Source organism: Juglans regia, chromosome 13, assembly GCF_001411555.2.
Source record: "Juglans regia cultivar Chandler chromosome 13, Walnut 2.0, whole genome shotgun sequence".
Classification (NCBI taxonomy): domain Eukaryota; kingdom Viridiplantae; phylum Streptophyta; class Magnoliopsida; order Fagales; family Juglandaceae; genus Juglans; species Juglans regia.
Window position 1 is genome coordinate 27515417 of NC_049913.1, and position 14940 is coordinate 27530356.

A 14940-nucleotide genomic window follows, 5' to 3' on the forward strand; every position below is an offset into this window, starting at 1 on the left:
ACTTAGATCAATAAATAATAGGACATATGTCACAGTACGAAGCACATAAATCCCAAAAAAATAAATTTCATAAGAGTCATCAAAAGAGTTGATTGTTCCAAAAAAGACTCCTAAAACATGAGACTAGTACATCAAAGTTATCAAAACAAGTCATTCCCAAAAGAGGTCGCGTCTTCATCTCTCTCTCTCTCTCTTTTTCAAAAGGGATTGGGTTTCACTCGTTTTTGTAAGGCCCGATCCTTGTCCCGATTGTTGCGCCGTTTAAACTCCTCAATATCCTGGAGTATCTTAGTAATTACTTGGTCAATTGTCTCGAGGTGCTCTAAGATGGAAGGCTCGAACTAGCTTATGACCATATTAGGCACAATTCTCTTTGGAGGAGGTGTTGTCCTCTTTTGCTTTGTCATTGGGGTTTAGTAGACCTGTCACAACTTCTACCCTTCCAAGTAGGGGAATGATAGTGGAAATTACAACATTGAGATTTTGAGAAATCTCAATAAGTAAACAAATAACGTGTAACAGATATCGTAAGCATATGTAAGCAAACTTAACAATGTATGCATGGACATTAGACTTTACTTATGCATTTGACTTTTCAAAAAGAAATCATGTACATCATAACTTTCATAATCCTTTTCTTTTCATAAAACATCTTTTCGTCATTTTTATACTTGTTTATTTAACATACTTGTGAGCTCGATTTCTTGTTCATATATCATAGCATAACTTTGAGCTCGAGGCATTTCTTAAATTTTAACATATAAATGGATACCTTACGGCTCCCCTATGTACCATGCGTTCCCCGCTAGTTATCGCATCAACCATTGGCCACTTTGACCAAGATGACTATGTCTTACTTTTAAACATTCATATTACAGCAATCCGCTTTTCGCCTTCACCCTAAGACACCCACTAGCTTTAGGTACAACCCCGCTCCGATATCCTTTTCTTTTAGGAACCATCCGAGATCCGTCGACTGTACTTCGTCGATCCAGGGGTTATCACTCTATTTTAGGCAATCCTGAGTAGATAGGGGAGTTTCACTAGGACATTTTCTCATCCTAGCCTTTGGGATCGTGACAAAACTTTAGAAGAAATATTTTTCTTTTCAAAAGATTTTCACAATCCCAATGCATGTGACATGACTATGAAACTTAGAACTTCCATGAGACACCTGCAATGTCGAATGCTTCATCATAACCATATAATATACAAACATGCATATCCACGTACATCTTGCGTACGGCTTGAAAATATTAGAACATGTGACCATGTACCTTTATATAAACTCTAAGGTATTTGAATAACAAGCATTCAAAACTTTACATGTAGTGGCCGAAACACATAAACCCTAGCACATTCAAGAATCGGTCTTAACTCATTAAAACCTCAATCAAAAAATGATAATACCACATCCATGGTCATGGCCGATACCTTTAAATTTGGAAACATGCATTACATCAACTTTTCATGAACTTAGAATCTTCTAATATATTAAATAAAATTTTATCAAGGAAACATACATGTGTGACTGAAACATGCTAATGATCATATTTTATAAAAAGACAAATATTTCATGGACTTGATCCTATATAAGATTCGGTCAAGTGGCAAATATCCATGGGCATGTCAAACATCATGCAATCTGAACCTTAAAGGTGGCTTCCCATTTCATTTTCGTAACATGAACTAATACCATAAGCTATTCCAACCATATATTGGATAATCAGACAAAGAAAAGATTATATCACATGGAAGAACATTATTATATCAAGCATCAATATACAACCGAACAACAAACAAGTTCACATGGCAAATACATAAAATATCAAAGTACAAATTAGAAATTTACTTAGAAAAAAGTCTAACGTTCAAAAAAATAAGCAAGCTGAAAAATATAGTAACACGGTCATAAGAATCCATTTTTCTTGTAAACCATCATTCGTGCATTAGTGAGTGTTGTGCTCTCAACATATTTCCAAGAAATAATCCTCCAATGTTTGAACCTCTCTCCCTCAAGTCAGAAGCTTGCATAAAACAAAACCCTAGCTCATAGAAACACTAGAGCCATAGCCTTCATCCTCAAAACATCATGCTTACAATCTTAAGCAATGAAGTTGAGTCCATATTCCTTTTAGAAGAAAACAAAACCCTAATCTAGCCGAGTGCACATAGGTGTGCTTATGTGAGAGATTCCACAAAAACCAACATTATAATCTTCTTAGTTGTGGGTGCATGCGTGTGAGCAAGTGTTCATGCTGTACTTAGCCAAGCCTGAAACTTGCTTTCCCTTGGCCGTGTGTGTAGTGTAAGGAAAAAGAGTGTGCAAGCTTCTTACCTCGCTTGCCCTCAAAAACATGTTTCGGTGAGAAAACGAGCAATGTGAAGAGTGTTTGGAAGGTGAGAAAATGGTGAAAAGTAGAGAGAAAGGTGGTGGCCGAATGCTCTCCAAAGAAATCCTCCGAGTGACTAAAAAAAAGATGTTTTTGGCATCCCCCCTTTTTATAGACACAAAAAGCTTCTAGCACAAGCCAAGCTTATTTGCATGGATGCCAAGTGGCATCTCACCCTACGCCCTCTTCCCTTTCCTCATCATTTGATTGTGTTGGGAACACAATAGGACCTTTTGGACAAGTGGCGCCTCCTTCCTCAAAATCGAAACTTCATTCCACTTTTGCCCCTTCACCTCATGTCTTGGTTCAATGTACCTTGTGGCTAAATGGTCTTTATTCAAGCTAAAATCTTCTTCAATCTCTTACATGTGTGCATGTGTGCCAAGTGGTGTCTGAGGTGTGGGTGTGTGCATGTGGCCGAAATCTCCATCTCTTCCCAAGGAGATTTTTCTCTTTCTTCTACCATTGTCTTGGAGAATGCATGATTGGTCATTGTGGGTGGCAATGCACAATTTCCCTTGCCCTAGCCATCCACCTCAAGTAAGTCTTTCACAAAATCCTTCTAGAAGCTCCATAGGCGTGTGGCTCTCCCTTTCCATGTAGATTTCGCCCCTTCCCAAGATAAGACATCCCTTACCTTTTTGCATGCTTGACACATGACAAAAAGCAAGACAACTTTTCCCTTTTCTTCTATGGTTGCCATGCAAGGCCTCTTGGCCTTCCCTAGACTCCACTTTTCCATAACCTCATCATCTACCTTCTAGAATCTTTCTCTCATAGTGACAAGTGTCAAAAAGCCTCTTCTTACAAGCAAGCCTTCTTGCATGCATGACACATGGCAAGAAGGTGGGTGATCCTCTATGGTAGGCATGCCAGGCCAAACCCTAGACTCTCACCTCTCTTCCCTCAATATAGTCCAGGTTCATCAAGTCGTAGATATAAGCTCCATTGGATGACATGTGGAGTTCAAAAATTTGGGTTTGGCGTGAGCCTAGTTCTATTGGGCTTCAAAACCCTAATTTCCTATAGAGGCCGAAACACTCATGGGCTTAGGCCCTTCTCTTAAGGCCTTAAGTACCTAGTCCAAACCAATTAGATCCAAACAAATTTCTAATTGGGTTACTCCACCTCTCTATGGCCCATTTAACAATATATAATAAAATGCATAAAAAGCCTAGCAAAAATCTTGGTCGTCACAGAGATATTTTTATATTCTTGGACTTTGGTGCATTAGGCATGAAAGCGCACAAGAAAGGCCCACAAGGCCCATGTATTTTGGCCTCAGCATAGGTTTAGGGCTTAGAAACCCTAGAGGACCTTAGGGCACATGCCCAACCCATCACTAAGTGCCACTTGTCAACTGCTTGTGTCCTACACTAGGTGTTATGAACCTTGACGTGATATGGGGAAAAGAGGGTGAGAGACTTTAGGACTTGGTAACCTAAGAGCCCCACATGCCTATCAAGGGACTTCTCACCTACCTTCTGCCACTTGTCACGCATGCAGAAGGCCTTATTTGATGAGAAACACCTTTTTGACACTTATCACTAGTCTTTGTTAAAGGAAAACTTACAGGCTACACAAAATCAAATGAAACACTTTTCTTATAAGAAAAGAGAGCAAAGGGAGTTTACAGTTGGTGACTAGGTGTACCTGCACCTGCAACCCTACAGGCAAGCTTCTTTGGCCACCCGACATAACTTGAAGGTCTCACGCCTCTTCTGTGGTCCCTTTCAAGTTAAGCAAAGGGTCAAATCTGTCGCATATCACCTTGCTCTACCCACTATAGTGAAGATCCATCCCACGTTCCATGTTTCTTGTTTAAAGAAGAAGGTGGGAACTCAAATCCAACCCTTCTCGACACTTCCCCTGTTGATGCACACATAGAGGTCCTTCCATAGCCTGAATCCATCGTCGACCGTCGCATCAAGCGCCAAGGATATCAACCTCTCACGTAAGTCCTAGTGAAATGGAGTTGAATCTGAGAAGACCACAACACCTGGGAAAATCTTTGGAGGCTTAGGCACCTTTACCTACACCTTATGGGCAAGGTGCTTTAAGGGGGGGAGCTTGTTAGGAACCTCATTGACGACAAGAGAAGCAGTGAGGAAGACCTAGGTGAATCAGGGATGAGGATTGAAGGAAGAAGATGGAAGTGAAGGGTCCGAAGTGGAACTGAAGCTAAAGTCCTAAGTGGAGTAACTCGTGATGGCGTTGTCAGAAGGTGCTTGGCACATTGCCACTGCCATGCAAAGCTAGGCCATCCCCAACCATCCCTCACCTCCAATTGTAGTCAAGGCTACGTCTACTATGCCCAAGCACCGCAACTTATAAATAGGCTGGATCTCCTCCCTTTGAAACCCATCTTGAGCCACTCACCCTCTCAATGTCGTCCTCCATCACCAAATCCCACAAGCTCTCCCTCTTTGGTTCTCATTTCTCGTGAGTTAGGAAATTTTTCCCTAAGCTCCGCCATGTGTTGCCGCATTTCGCCACTTTTAGTAGCTCCATAGTGGTCTTCCAACCACCCCCACACCCTCTCCCCTCTACTTGGCCTCTTCGATCCACCCAAATCGAGCCTAGACCTCTCTTTTAGCGTTCTGCATCGCTGCCTACCACCACTATCTCCCATGAGATTCCCTTCCTCCACCCTTTGTTTACGTTGGATCAACCACCCTTTAATTTTTCCCAGTTGTAAATCCCCCTTTTTTTGTCCAAATCCACCCCTGTCACCGTGCACCGCCCCTCTAGGCACCACCACAGTAAGATCCTCCACCTCTCATAAAGTCCTTTAATCTCTTGTCTCAAGTTGGTACTTGACTTCTAACATTTTTTTCCCTACATAGTAAACTAACCACCCACACACACTCCCCATGTTTTCTCAATTTTCCCATTGCTGTGATATGTTTGTATTTTTCGTGCATGTATTTTTGCGTGTTAATCTGTGGCTTTACTTGCTAAGATTGCAAAATCTCACTACGATGTCTCCACCTGCTGTTCCTTTTTGCAGAACCGTAGACTTTGATGGAGAGGCCATATATGAACTTGGAGGATCCTCTTCGCTTGAGGATTGAAGACTTGGGGACCTCCCCCTTAGGTAGCATTGATTTGGTATTTTCCTTTTATTTAGTCAAATGATTGTATAAAATTTATGTAGGTGTTTGGGAGTTTTGGTGACTATGGTTTATTTTGCTGGGTGATGTAATTTTAATTTATGTTACTTTTAGTATTTCAGATTGCCCTTTTTATTTTTTGCTGCGTTTTAACTACACACCTACACTTTGCATGCTTACACAAACATGCTTCCACTTTGCGCATGGGGTGTGTGACCCAAGCAGCCAGGACCCCAGCATTGCAACTCCCACCAAATCCATGTGGGGGTCGAGGGCGCCACTAAAACCATATTAATAATCAGTTCAGAAGCATGCAAAATGAGAACGACAAAGGGGGAAAGAAACACAAATGCTATTCTTGTAAACCCTAAATCTTGTAACACCAAACAAGAAACATGGATGCTATTCTCAAAGAAATGCTTATGTTTTTTTATCGTTACATAAACAATAGCATGTGTGAGGAAGAATAAATGTAAAGACCCATTTTTTAACATCGTATGCCTAGTCCAATTGGGAGAGAAAGAGAACAGGTGGGATCAGAGAGGGAGGATAGAGGGTGGTGCATTAGCGTCACGAAGACCAAATGAAATTGTCATGCATGTGTGGTGCAATGGTGATGTTCAATCAGATTTGTTGCCTGAAATGAGGACAGAGAAATGGCTCAGTTCAAAGCCACCTCACCTCGACGGCCACCCCCAGCCTCCCACCGATCTCTTGCCTCCCCGAATTTGGCGTCACCCCTCTCTCTCACGAATTTCTCTATGTCACTGCCATTAGGGGCGCCGTTCTCTACCACCCACACGTCGGCCATCTCACCAGTTCTTCGACGGAGCCCCCTTCTCCTCCAGGCCTAGCCCAGCAACCTCCCTCTCTCCCTTTCTTTGTTCGCAACCCACGGCCACTAGCTCTCCCCAGAGTCTTCGTGCTCCTCCCGAGCCACCACTCCACGCCAAGCAACCACCACAACTACCCCTGATATTGCCTTCGGTTTTCACATATGGGTTCTTTTCATTCCTGTTATCTTTGCTTGATTTCTTGTTTTAGTTTCGTTTGAAGATTGGGTTTTGTGTTTTGTACCTGTAGTGTAGAAATATTTGTGCGGTCCCTAGTTTGTATATCAGTTGTTGATATCATTCATTTTTCAATTATGGCTTTGAACCTAGATTTAGTGCGTTCTAGTGAACTTGATGTCTAATTCGTACAATGAATACAAATCAAGGAGATACTGCTGTTGAACCTAGACTTCTTTTTTTGTTGTGTGTGATTTGGTTTTGCAGGAGATACTGTTGTTGAGACAAATCAAGGCCTTCACCTGGTATACAATGAATATAATCTTACATGCATTGGTTAAATCTGTTTTTTTTTTTTTTTTTTTTTTACTTTCCATGTTTTGCCTTTGGACACCATAGCCACTGAAATAAAAATTTCATTTTCTTTGCTTTAATATCAACTATGATCAAGGATATTTGAAAATTATCATTTTTTTTTTTTGTTGCTTTATTGATTTGTGCCTATTTATCTCTTTTTGGCAGTGGACAAGCTGAAAAGCTTATTTGCATACATGGGTCCCGGGTTTCTTGTTTCTATTGCATATATTGATCCTAGAAATTGTAAGACTTTAATATCTCATTTCCTTAGGTGCCACCATAAATCACGTGCTTACTAACAAATATATCATTCTATATTTTAAGATCGCCACAGTTGAAACAGATCTTCAGGCAGGAGCACAATTCAAGTATGAGGTGCGTATGACATCATCTAATGCAATTATTTCCCATTGAAGTTCAGTAGAACTTGGTACTTTTTAACATTGTGTGCCAATTATTCTAAGGAGCTCAATCATTTTAGGTTTGCCTCCTTATAGATGCCATCCACCAAAAACAATGGGACTTTTTGTCTATATCTTTTTCTGTGCAATATAAATCAGGACATGGAGTTTTTGATGATACATTTAATTAAATGACTTATGCATGGCATGAAGAATAGTCACTCTTATAGCCTAACGTACTTTTGACTATAAGATCACATCATCTACTCTTTTCTAGGGACCCCCCTCTCTCTCTGCATGTGTATGTGCATGCTTGTTTTTTTAAGTGGGTTGGTTTTCTATTCTTTCATTATCATTTGTTTATCATTCTTATTTTCCTACTCAACTATTTTGGATCACATTAGTTGGTTTCCATAATGTGCATAGTGTTCATATTAGTCTCATGCCATATGTTTTTACCCTAGTGTAACCTATCAATATCAGAATAATTCATGGCACAACACCAACATCAATGCATCTACTTATCCTGAAATTTGGTTGGATAGTATTTTTCGTTAGAGATTGACTTTGTGGCAGCAGGCTTCCAATTTGTCAACCCAAAAGAGGAGTCAGCCTATTGTTTTGCATTTGTTTTGTATTATCTGTCAGCTTGTCTCAGTCTTTGATCATCATAGGAAAAAAAAACCGGTTACTCTATTATTAAAAAAGGAAGCTGAAAAAATGAGTTTCACCTTCCTTTTCTCACATCTTTCTTCTATATCTTGTGTATTTGAGTGGATAATAATAAGGAGGGAAAATATAATCTATAAATAGGATTAAACCCACCTGTTAGAGCTCAAAGTACATCAAGAAATTTGTGATGTCTTCTATTTGTGTTGCAGCAGTTCCCCCTTCATTTTTAACTTATATCTTCACTCTACAAGGCTGGAACTTTGGCTTAGTCTTCATTTGTAAGAAGACTAAGTTCAGTTTAGTTTAAAACTCCATCATTTTGGCTTAGTCTTCATTTGTAAGAAGACTTCTATAATATTGGAAAACCATGATATTATGATTTGATCATACCTATCATTCCCTTCATTAAACTTATGATCATTTGTTTATGATCCATTTTATTTTGTTCCAGGTTGGAAAAAGCATGACACATCTACAGATAGTTACAAATTTGTTTTCTTGTTCTTTTTTAAATTTATATGGACTGACTTTCAATCAGGAAAGCAAAACTAATTTGCATGTTCTTTATTTTATCCCTTTGCATTCTGCATTCTCAGTGTAAGGAAATATATTAGATTTTGATGAATTACATGGATATGGTTGTATGCATGCATTCATTCATATTATATGACATGCTTGCAATGGTAACTTATATGAAGTGTACTTTCCCATGAGGAACCAAGAGAAAGAATTTTTCCCCAAAATCTAACCTAGTAACATTGTTATTGAAAAATTAGTTTATAATTTCTAATTAAAGCTTAGGAATTAGCTCACTTTTATCTAGGAGTTTGTTTACTGATATCAAAGCTGAAGACTAAGGCTGTCATTGTTTATTCTGTTTCAAGATTATTGAAAATGAATTATTTAAGCAAGACTGGAGGTCAAGGAAGAAGGTTCAAATATTTCAGTATGTTTTACTCAAGTGGGCATTTGCACTTCTTATAGGCCTAGGTACTGGACTAGTTGGCTTCTTCAATAATATTGTTGAACCTTGGCCTAAATTTCTACTTGTGCCTAAACCTTGGCCTTTAAATTTCTATTTGTTATAGTTGTACGGATCTTTAGTTTTGTTTTCTTTTGAATTTAAGATTTGGCAGAGTATTATACTACCACATATAATGCACTACTTGTTTGACTATTTTTTAATGTTGTCTGAATGAATATCACTACTGAATGGATTTTGCAACTCATATATTTGGTCCACCGTAGTGTATATAGCCCATTGGCAGACTACAATCTGCTTCTACTTCTTGTGCTCATTCATTATGTATGTATGCATGTATGGTGCAAATGGCTTGAGCTTCACTAAGTTCTTAAACTTTTTTAGGATGAAACAATATGTTGTGCCATCTATCATATTTAGGCTATGAAAGCCATCTTATTTCACATGTGAAGTGATGGGGATCATTGTGCAGTTGTGTGATGTGGATGGAGTTTTTCTGCAGTTCTTTTTTTTGTTTTTTCAATTTGTTTCTTCTTGATGATACTATAAAGAAGTTAATCCACATTGATGATACTATAAAAAGATATCATAAGGATAATCATACTTCGATCGATGGTTTGGAATGCTAGTGATATGTTTCACTAGTATTTTTTTTATTAATTTTGGAACAGATTATTTGCGACGACACTAAACGACACTTTTCGCCGCAAATAATTATTTTTTTATAGGAACTCTGAAATTTCATTAATAAAAAGAGTTTACAGACATTTATCAAGCCAAACAACCTGAGAAATAAAGTCTAGACAACACTCATTCCACATTGAGATACTCTCAATGTTCCAAGCATATCGGGCAAGAATATAAGCAACCCGATTACCTTCTCTATAGACACGTTGAAATTTGCACTCTACAGACACTCTGAACAACTTTCTTACTTCACTCAATAATGGAACTAACATTGCATCAAAAACAAGTTCATTGTTGAGCACTTGGACAGCCATCAAGCAATCTGATTTCACAATCAATCTTTGGATCCCCATACTAGCACACAGCTGTAAGGCCCAAAAAATATCCAGCGATTCAATGACTTCAGCAGTATTCACTTCAAACTCTACCTTTCTTGTTGCCAATATCACCTTACCAACATCATTTCTAAGCACCTCCCTCAACCCTGCCTTATGAAGGTCACCAAAACAGCACCATCCACATTTAGTTTCAACCAACCCTTTGGTGGGGGCTTTCAATCATAATACTCTCGAGCTTTCAGCTTAGGCAAATGTTTCAGATCAATATGAGCTCTTATAACAAAAAGAGCATGATCAATGACCTGTTGGACTACAAAATTTTTCTGCTTATGAACCATTTGGTTTCTTCTCCACCAAAATCCCCAAGCAATAGCAAAGAAAGAGGCTAGATCATCCTCCTGTCCCTGCTTTAATTATGCCAAAGCTACTTGCAATACTGGCAAGTTTACTCCTAGCTGTTGAATGAGAGGAATATCTAAAAACCAACTTGAATGAATGTTAGGGCAGTATAGTAAAGCATGGGTTGTGTCTTTAGTTTGTTGTTTGCAAAAATAGCAGGGTCCTTCGATATTGGCATGCTTTTGAAGTAGATTCTGTTGGGAAGGTAGAACCTCCTTGTATGCCCTCCAAGTAAAAACCTTTATCTTATGAGGAACTCTCATTTTCCACAAGGCCTTCCACAAGAATTGTTGTTGCCTATCATTAGAGCACTCCCTCTACAGCCCTCATGGTTCAATAACTTTTTAGCAACGAAACAAAATATTGTTGGAAATACTTATTTCCAGCTATTTTTAGATCGTTGGAACATATCTCTTCATTCGCGGCGATTTATTAAATATTTGCGACGACTATAATTCATCGCAAATATGTTTTCCCAATGATTTAATAGGCAAAGCCAATGGCCATTTGCGGCGTTTTATTTGGCATTTGTGGCGAACAAAAATCGCCAATTTTTGGTATTCACTGGGTTAAAATAGAAGTGAACAAACAAATGCAACAAATGTGCAACGATTTTTAAATCGCTGGAAATACTCAAATGCGGCAATTTAAACACTTTTTGCGGCAAAATTCAAATGCCAAGAAAAAACCGATTTTCTTGTAGTAAGAAGAGAAGTGGGTTTGGTTTGAGGAATATTCATTAAAAAATAAGATGACCCAGCTACAGTATAAGTCAAATTTGAAGAAATACTGTAGATGAATACTTGGATGGTCTTATTATAGCTAATCCAATGCCAGTAGATTTAACCATTAATTCGTCATATAGGACTAAGCATTGTGCTCTAACACCTTTATTTTATCAAAAAATCTTCACAACTTTCTAACACTCCACACTCCACATTATTTTTTATTTTTATTATTTTTTTCTTTTATCAAATATTTATTATATGAATAATGAATAAAAAATTTGAAATAATTTAAAAAGAATAAACTCAAAAAAAATTTGAAAAAAAATATTAAAAATTTAAAAAAATATAGAGTCTAGAGTGTGGTGGAGGTTGTGTAGCAAAGCTCTTATTTTATTAGGTAAACGTCTATTTTCAGTACAACATGAAGTTCTAGCTAGCTGGTACATATGCTTTATTTAATTAGGAGTACTACCTCATGCTTGCATTGTATAGAATAGGAACATAGCTTTGTTTCATTCGTTGATCAAGAGAAATATTGTGACGTCCATAACAAGATGGAAATCTCACACGAAAAGCTCAATTTTTGTAGAATAATTAGAGGAATCGTAGGCGTCGACCCTTTGGTAGAATAAGTCGAGGAACCCAAAATCTTCTATAACAAAGCTTTTTTGTTTTTGAGTAAATGTCAAAGAGACCCTTTATTCTTGATACCCTGTCTTAAATAGACATACAAGAGATTTTGAAGCTCCCACCCCTCTCTAAAAACTCTTTTCTCCAGCCCCTCTCTAAAAACCTCCTTCGCAGATCCGGCTTGAGGGGTGGGAGCTTCGGCTCCCTTCCCCTCCCTCCCTCCTCCTCCTTCATCCCTTCTCTTCTATGTAGTTTTTGTTTTGTGTTTTTTTGTATTTTCAGGCGAAATAAGAGTGAATCGCCGATCTGGGTCTTCCCGCCGCCATAGGCCAGTACGCGCCCCGCCATGGTAATGCCCTATCGCCGATCTGAAAGACCACCGAATGCGGCACCAAACGGAGCGGCGAGTAGCCCGCACGCGCGGCTCGTAGTTTCGGCGTCGTTTGGCGCGTGGCCTTCACGCACCACCCGGGAGCCCTCTACCAACACCACACGCGGCATTTCTGGAGTCTGTGAGTCCGGAATCTCCAAGGTCGACTGGCGGTTCCCTTCCCAGAGTGGCGCGTGTACTGCACGCGCCACAGCAGCCTCTGTGTTCCGTTTTCTTTTGTTGCAGTGTTTTTCTTTATAGTTTTCTTTGTATAATGTAGTTTCTAGGTTAATAAAAATCTTAAAAAAATTAGTACCTTCAGACTTTGGTCCGAATGGAGTATTAGTCCCCCCTCCGCGTCGACGGATTTGTTGGGGTTTGGTATACCCTACCCTGCTTAGACGGGGTATGAGGCTTTGTAATCTCTGTCGTGGACAGAGGTGGTATTTTCTCTAAAGATCTAGGTCTTTAGAGATTTATTATCTGGACTAGACCATGTCAGTCACGAAAGTGTACTGGGAAGATATTAACGATTGTAATTGATTTGTTTTTCAAATCAACTCTGTAAGTCCTCTCTTAATGAAGGTTAACACCTGTTTATTCAAAAAAAAAAATAGACATACAAGAGATTCAATCAATTCAAATACCGTATATATCTTAGAGAATTCTAAGGCTAGTGAAGATTTATTGGTAAATTCAATTACCAATCTTACTCTAATTGTAATAACAAATAATATGAATTATGAAATTATCCTAAATATTATAAAGCTATCCACATAATATGAAGCAGCTTCAACCTGAGGGAAGTATGAAGCAGTTTTCTTGTTTCCTTATTTGCTTGTTGTCCGATATTAGGTACTATTCATTCGGCAGATCAGACATTAATTAGCCATATGAGTAGAAAGTAGTGGCAAACTGAGCTATCTGAACTCAATAACCTCGAGGAAGGATGACAGTGAGGGTAACGGTGATTGCAAATAGAAGGATCAAGAGCCCGGTGAAGTTGAGTATGTATCCTTTAGTGCTGAGTAGTAGGTTAGAGAAGCCAGACAAGCCTGTCAGAGCCGTTGCCACTGCCAAGAGGAAGATGACCATACCAACAAATATGTGCCATGGGAGGAGTGTTCCTCTTCGTGACATTTCTCCACCAGGGAAGCAATAGGCAAAGAAGGCAAGCACCCACTGATGTACATACAGGAATGTAACATGAGATGAGTCCCAACATCGATAATTAAACTAAGTATTAATGCAACGTACAGGTAATAGCATGTGCAAGTCCCGTGTGAACTATTTGAAAAAGTAAGATCGTTCATGAAAAAAATGAGTTTTTCATGTACGTTGATCTATATATATTTTTTTTCAAATGGCATATATACATGGGGTACTTAACCTAGCAATTAAAACATTTTTTATTGGAAGTTATGCATCTTTAATTTGCTACCATGTTTCGATACTCTTAATAGATAATAAATTTTATGAGTTTATGTGCACTACCGTGATCTATTATTCACAAACTACAATATTTTAAAAGCTCGCGGGCGTTGTTTTTAAGCCAGTTTGGATTGAGAGATATCATCTCACTACTATTCACTATTATTTATAAATTTTAACTCACAAATCTCATTATTATTTACAAACCATCTCAATTCATTTTTAAATCTAAACAGAGCGACGTTTTTCTTCTACATATCATCATAATACTTGGTTCAAATCATACACACATAGATATACATATATGCATGCATGCATGCATGCATATATACATATACATATATATATATATACACACACATATATCTTTTGTCGTGATTCTGAGATACTCTAAATTCAAATGAGTAATTTGACTTCAAGTTAAACTAATAAAAAGCCTTAGAAAACTGATAAAATCTGGAAACCCCGCTGCGAAATATTTAAGCATATATTGGAAGTCATATCTTAGGTAAATGTAGTAGTACCTGCAAACCATAGAGTGATATGGTAATAATACCCAGCCATGAATGCAAGGTTTGCATATCCTTAGCTCCTATCTCATTGTGAAATCTGAAAATAAAAACAATCCCCAAAATTCCAGCCGTAAGAGCTAGCAGATGCAATATCAGGTGAACCCCCTTTTGCGTCCTTCTATCACCAGGGACTATCTTGTATGCCATTATAGCTGATGATGAGTCATATAATATTAATTGATTAGCCTTTCAAACTTACCATTAATATCCAAATTAAATATTATTTCAGAATAATATTGCAACTATAAATTAAAAGGCTCTAGTATGCTATCCTGCTCATCATCTTTTAATTATCCAGAATATATACAAGGCGTTTTCATTACCTTCTCCACCAATTATAATAAGGCCAAGCACCATGAGAAAAGGGTGCACCTGTATATAAGAAGAAGAAGAAGAATTTAAACGAAAAAATCCTCAACAAAAATAATCGTAATTTAGATAAGGGAACGCGTCGACTACATGATCTGCGCGCATGCATATTCAGAAGTACTCACATTGAAAATCTTGGTTTTATCTTCGGATTCGAAAGCAAATCCTCCCTCAAAATGTAGGTAAAGAACAAACACTAGTGTGGTTACGGCAATGGCTAACAATTGTGCGAATATCACAAATGGGGTTGCCGAGAGTTGGTAGCTCCGACTTTTAGGTGCCATTGCACTGATCTTTCTTCAGTGTATGCGGGTGCGTTGAACAGAAAGAATTGGTATATTAAAATGGTGTCTTAGAATGAATAAATATACCCAAATTTTCTGGGTTAAAAGCAGTGCGAAATGAACAAAGAGAGACTTTTGTTTGATTGACAGACTAGCCAACTTTGGATTTGCCGGCCAGACGGTTTGGTCATTTCCTATGATGAT

The 14940-nt window shown here is 38.3% G+C and overlaps 1 protein-coding gene across 1 annotated transcript; it reads right to left on the reverse strand.

Annotated features, from left to right (window-relative positions):
• Window positions 1-13010: 13010 nt before the first annotated feature.
• LOC109003958 (probable ascorbate-specific transmembrane electron transporter 1) lies at window positions 13011-14736 on the reverse strand. The gene is made up of 4 exons (XM_018982303.1): window positions 14578-14736; window positions 14407-14455; window positions 14036-14235; window positions 13011-13262 (listed from the first exon to the last, which is right to left on the reverse strand). The coding sequence occupies exons 1-4, from the start codon at window positions 14734-14736 to the stop codon at window positions 13011-13013; spliced, it is 660 nt and encodes a 219-aa protein (XP_018837848.1).
• Between the last annotated feature and the right edge of the window lie 204 nt (window positions 14737-14940).

What these genes read in the sequence shown, in the direction of transcription:
- LOC109003958 (XM_018982303.1), bottom strand. Translation starts at nt 14,736, where the DNA reads ATGGCACCTAAAAGTCGGAGCTACCAACTCTCGGCAACCCCATTTGTG. An exon ending in ATAAAACCAAGATTTTCAAT is followed by an intron (nt 14,456 to 14,577) that starts GTGAGTACTTCT and finishes TCTTATATACAG; the next exon opens with GTGCACCCTTTTCTCATGGT. An exon ending in TATTATAATTGGTGGAGAAG is followed by an intron (nt 14,236 to 14,406) that starts GTAATGAAAACG and finishes ACTCATCATCAG; the next exon opens with CTATAATGGCATACAAGATA.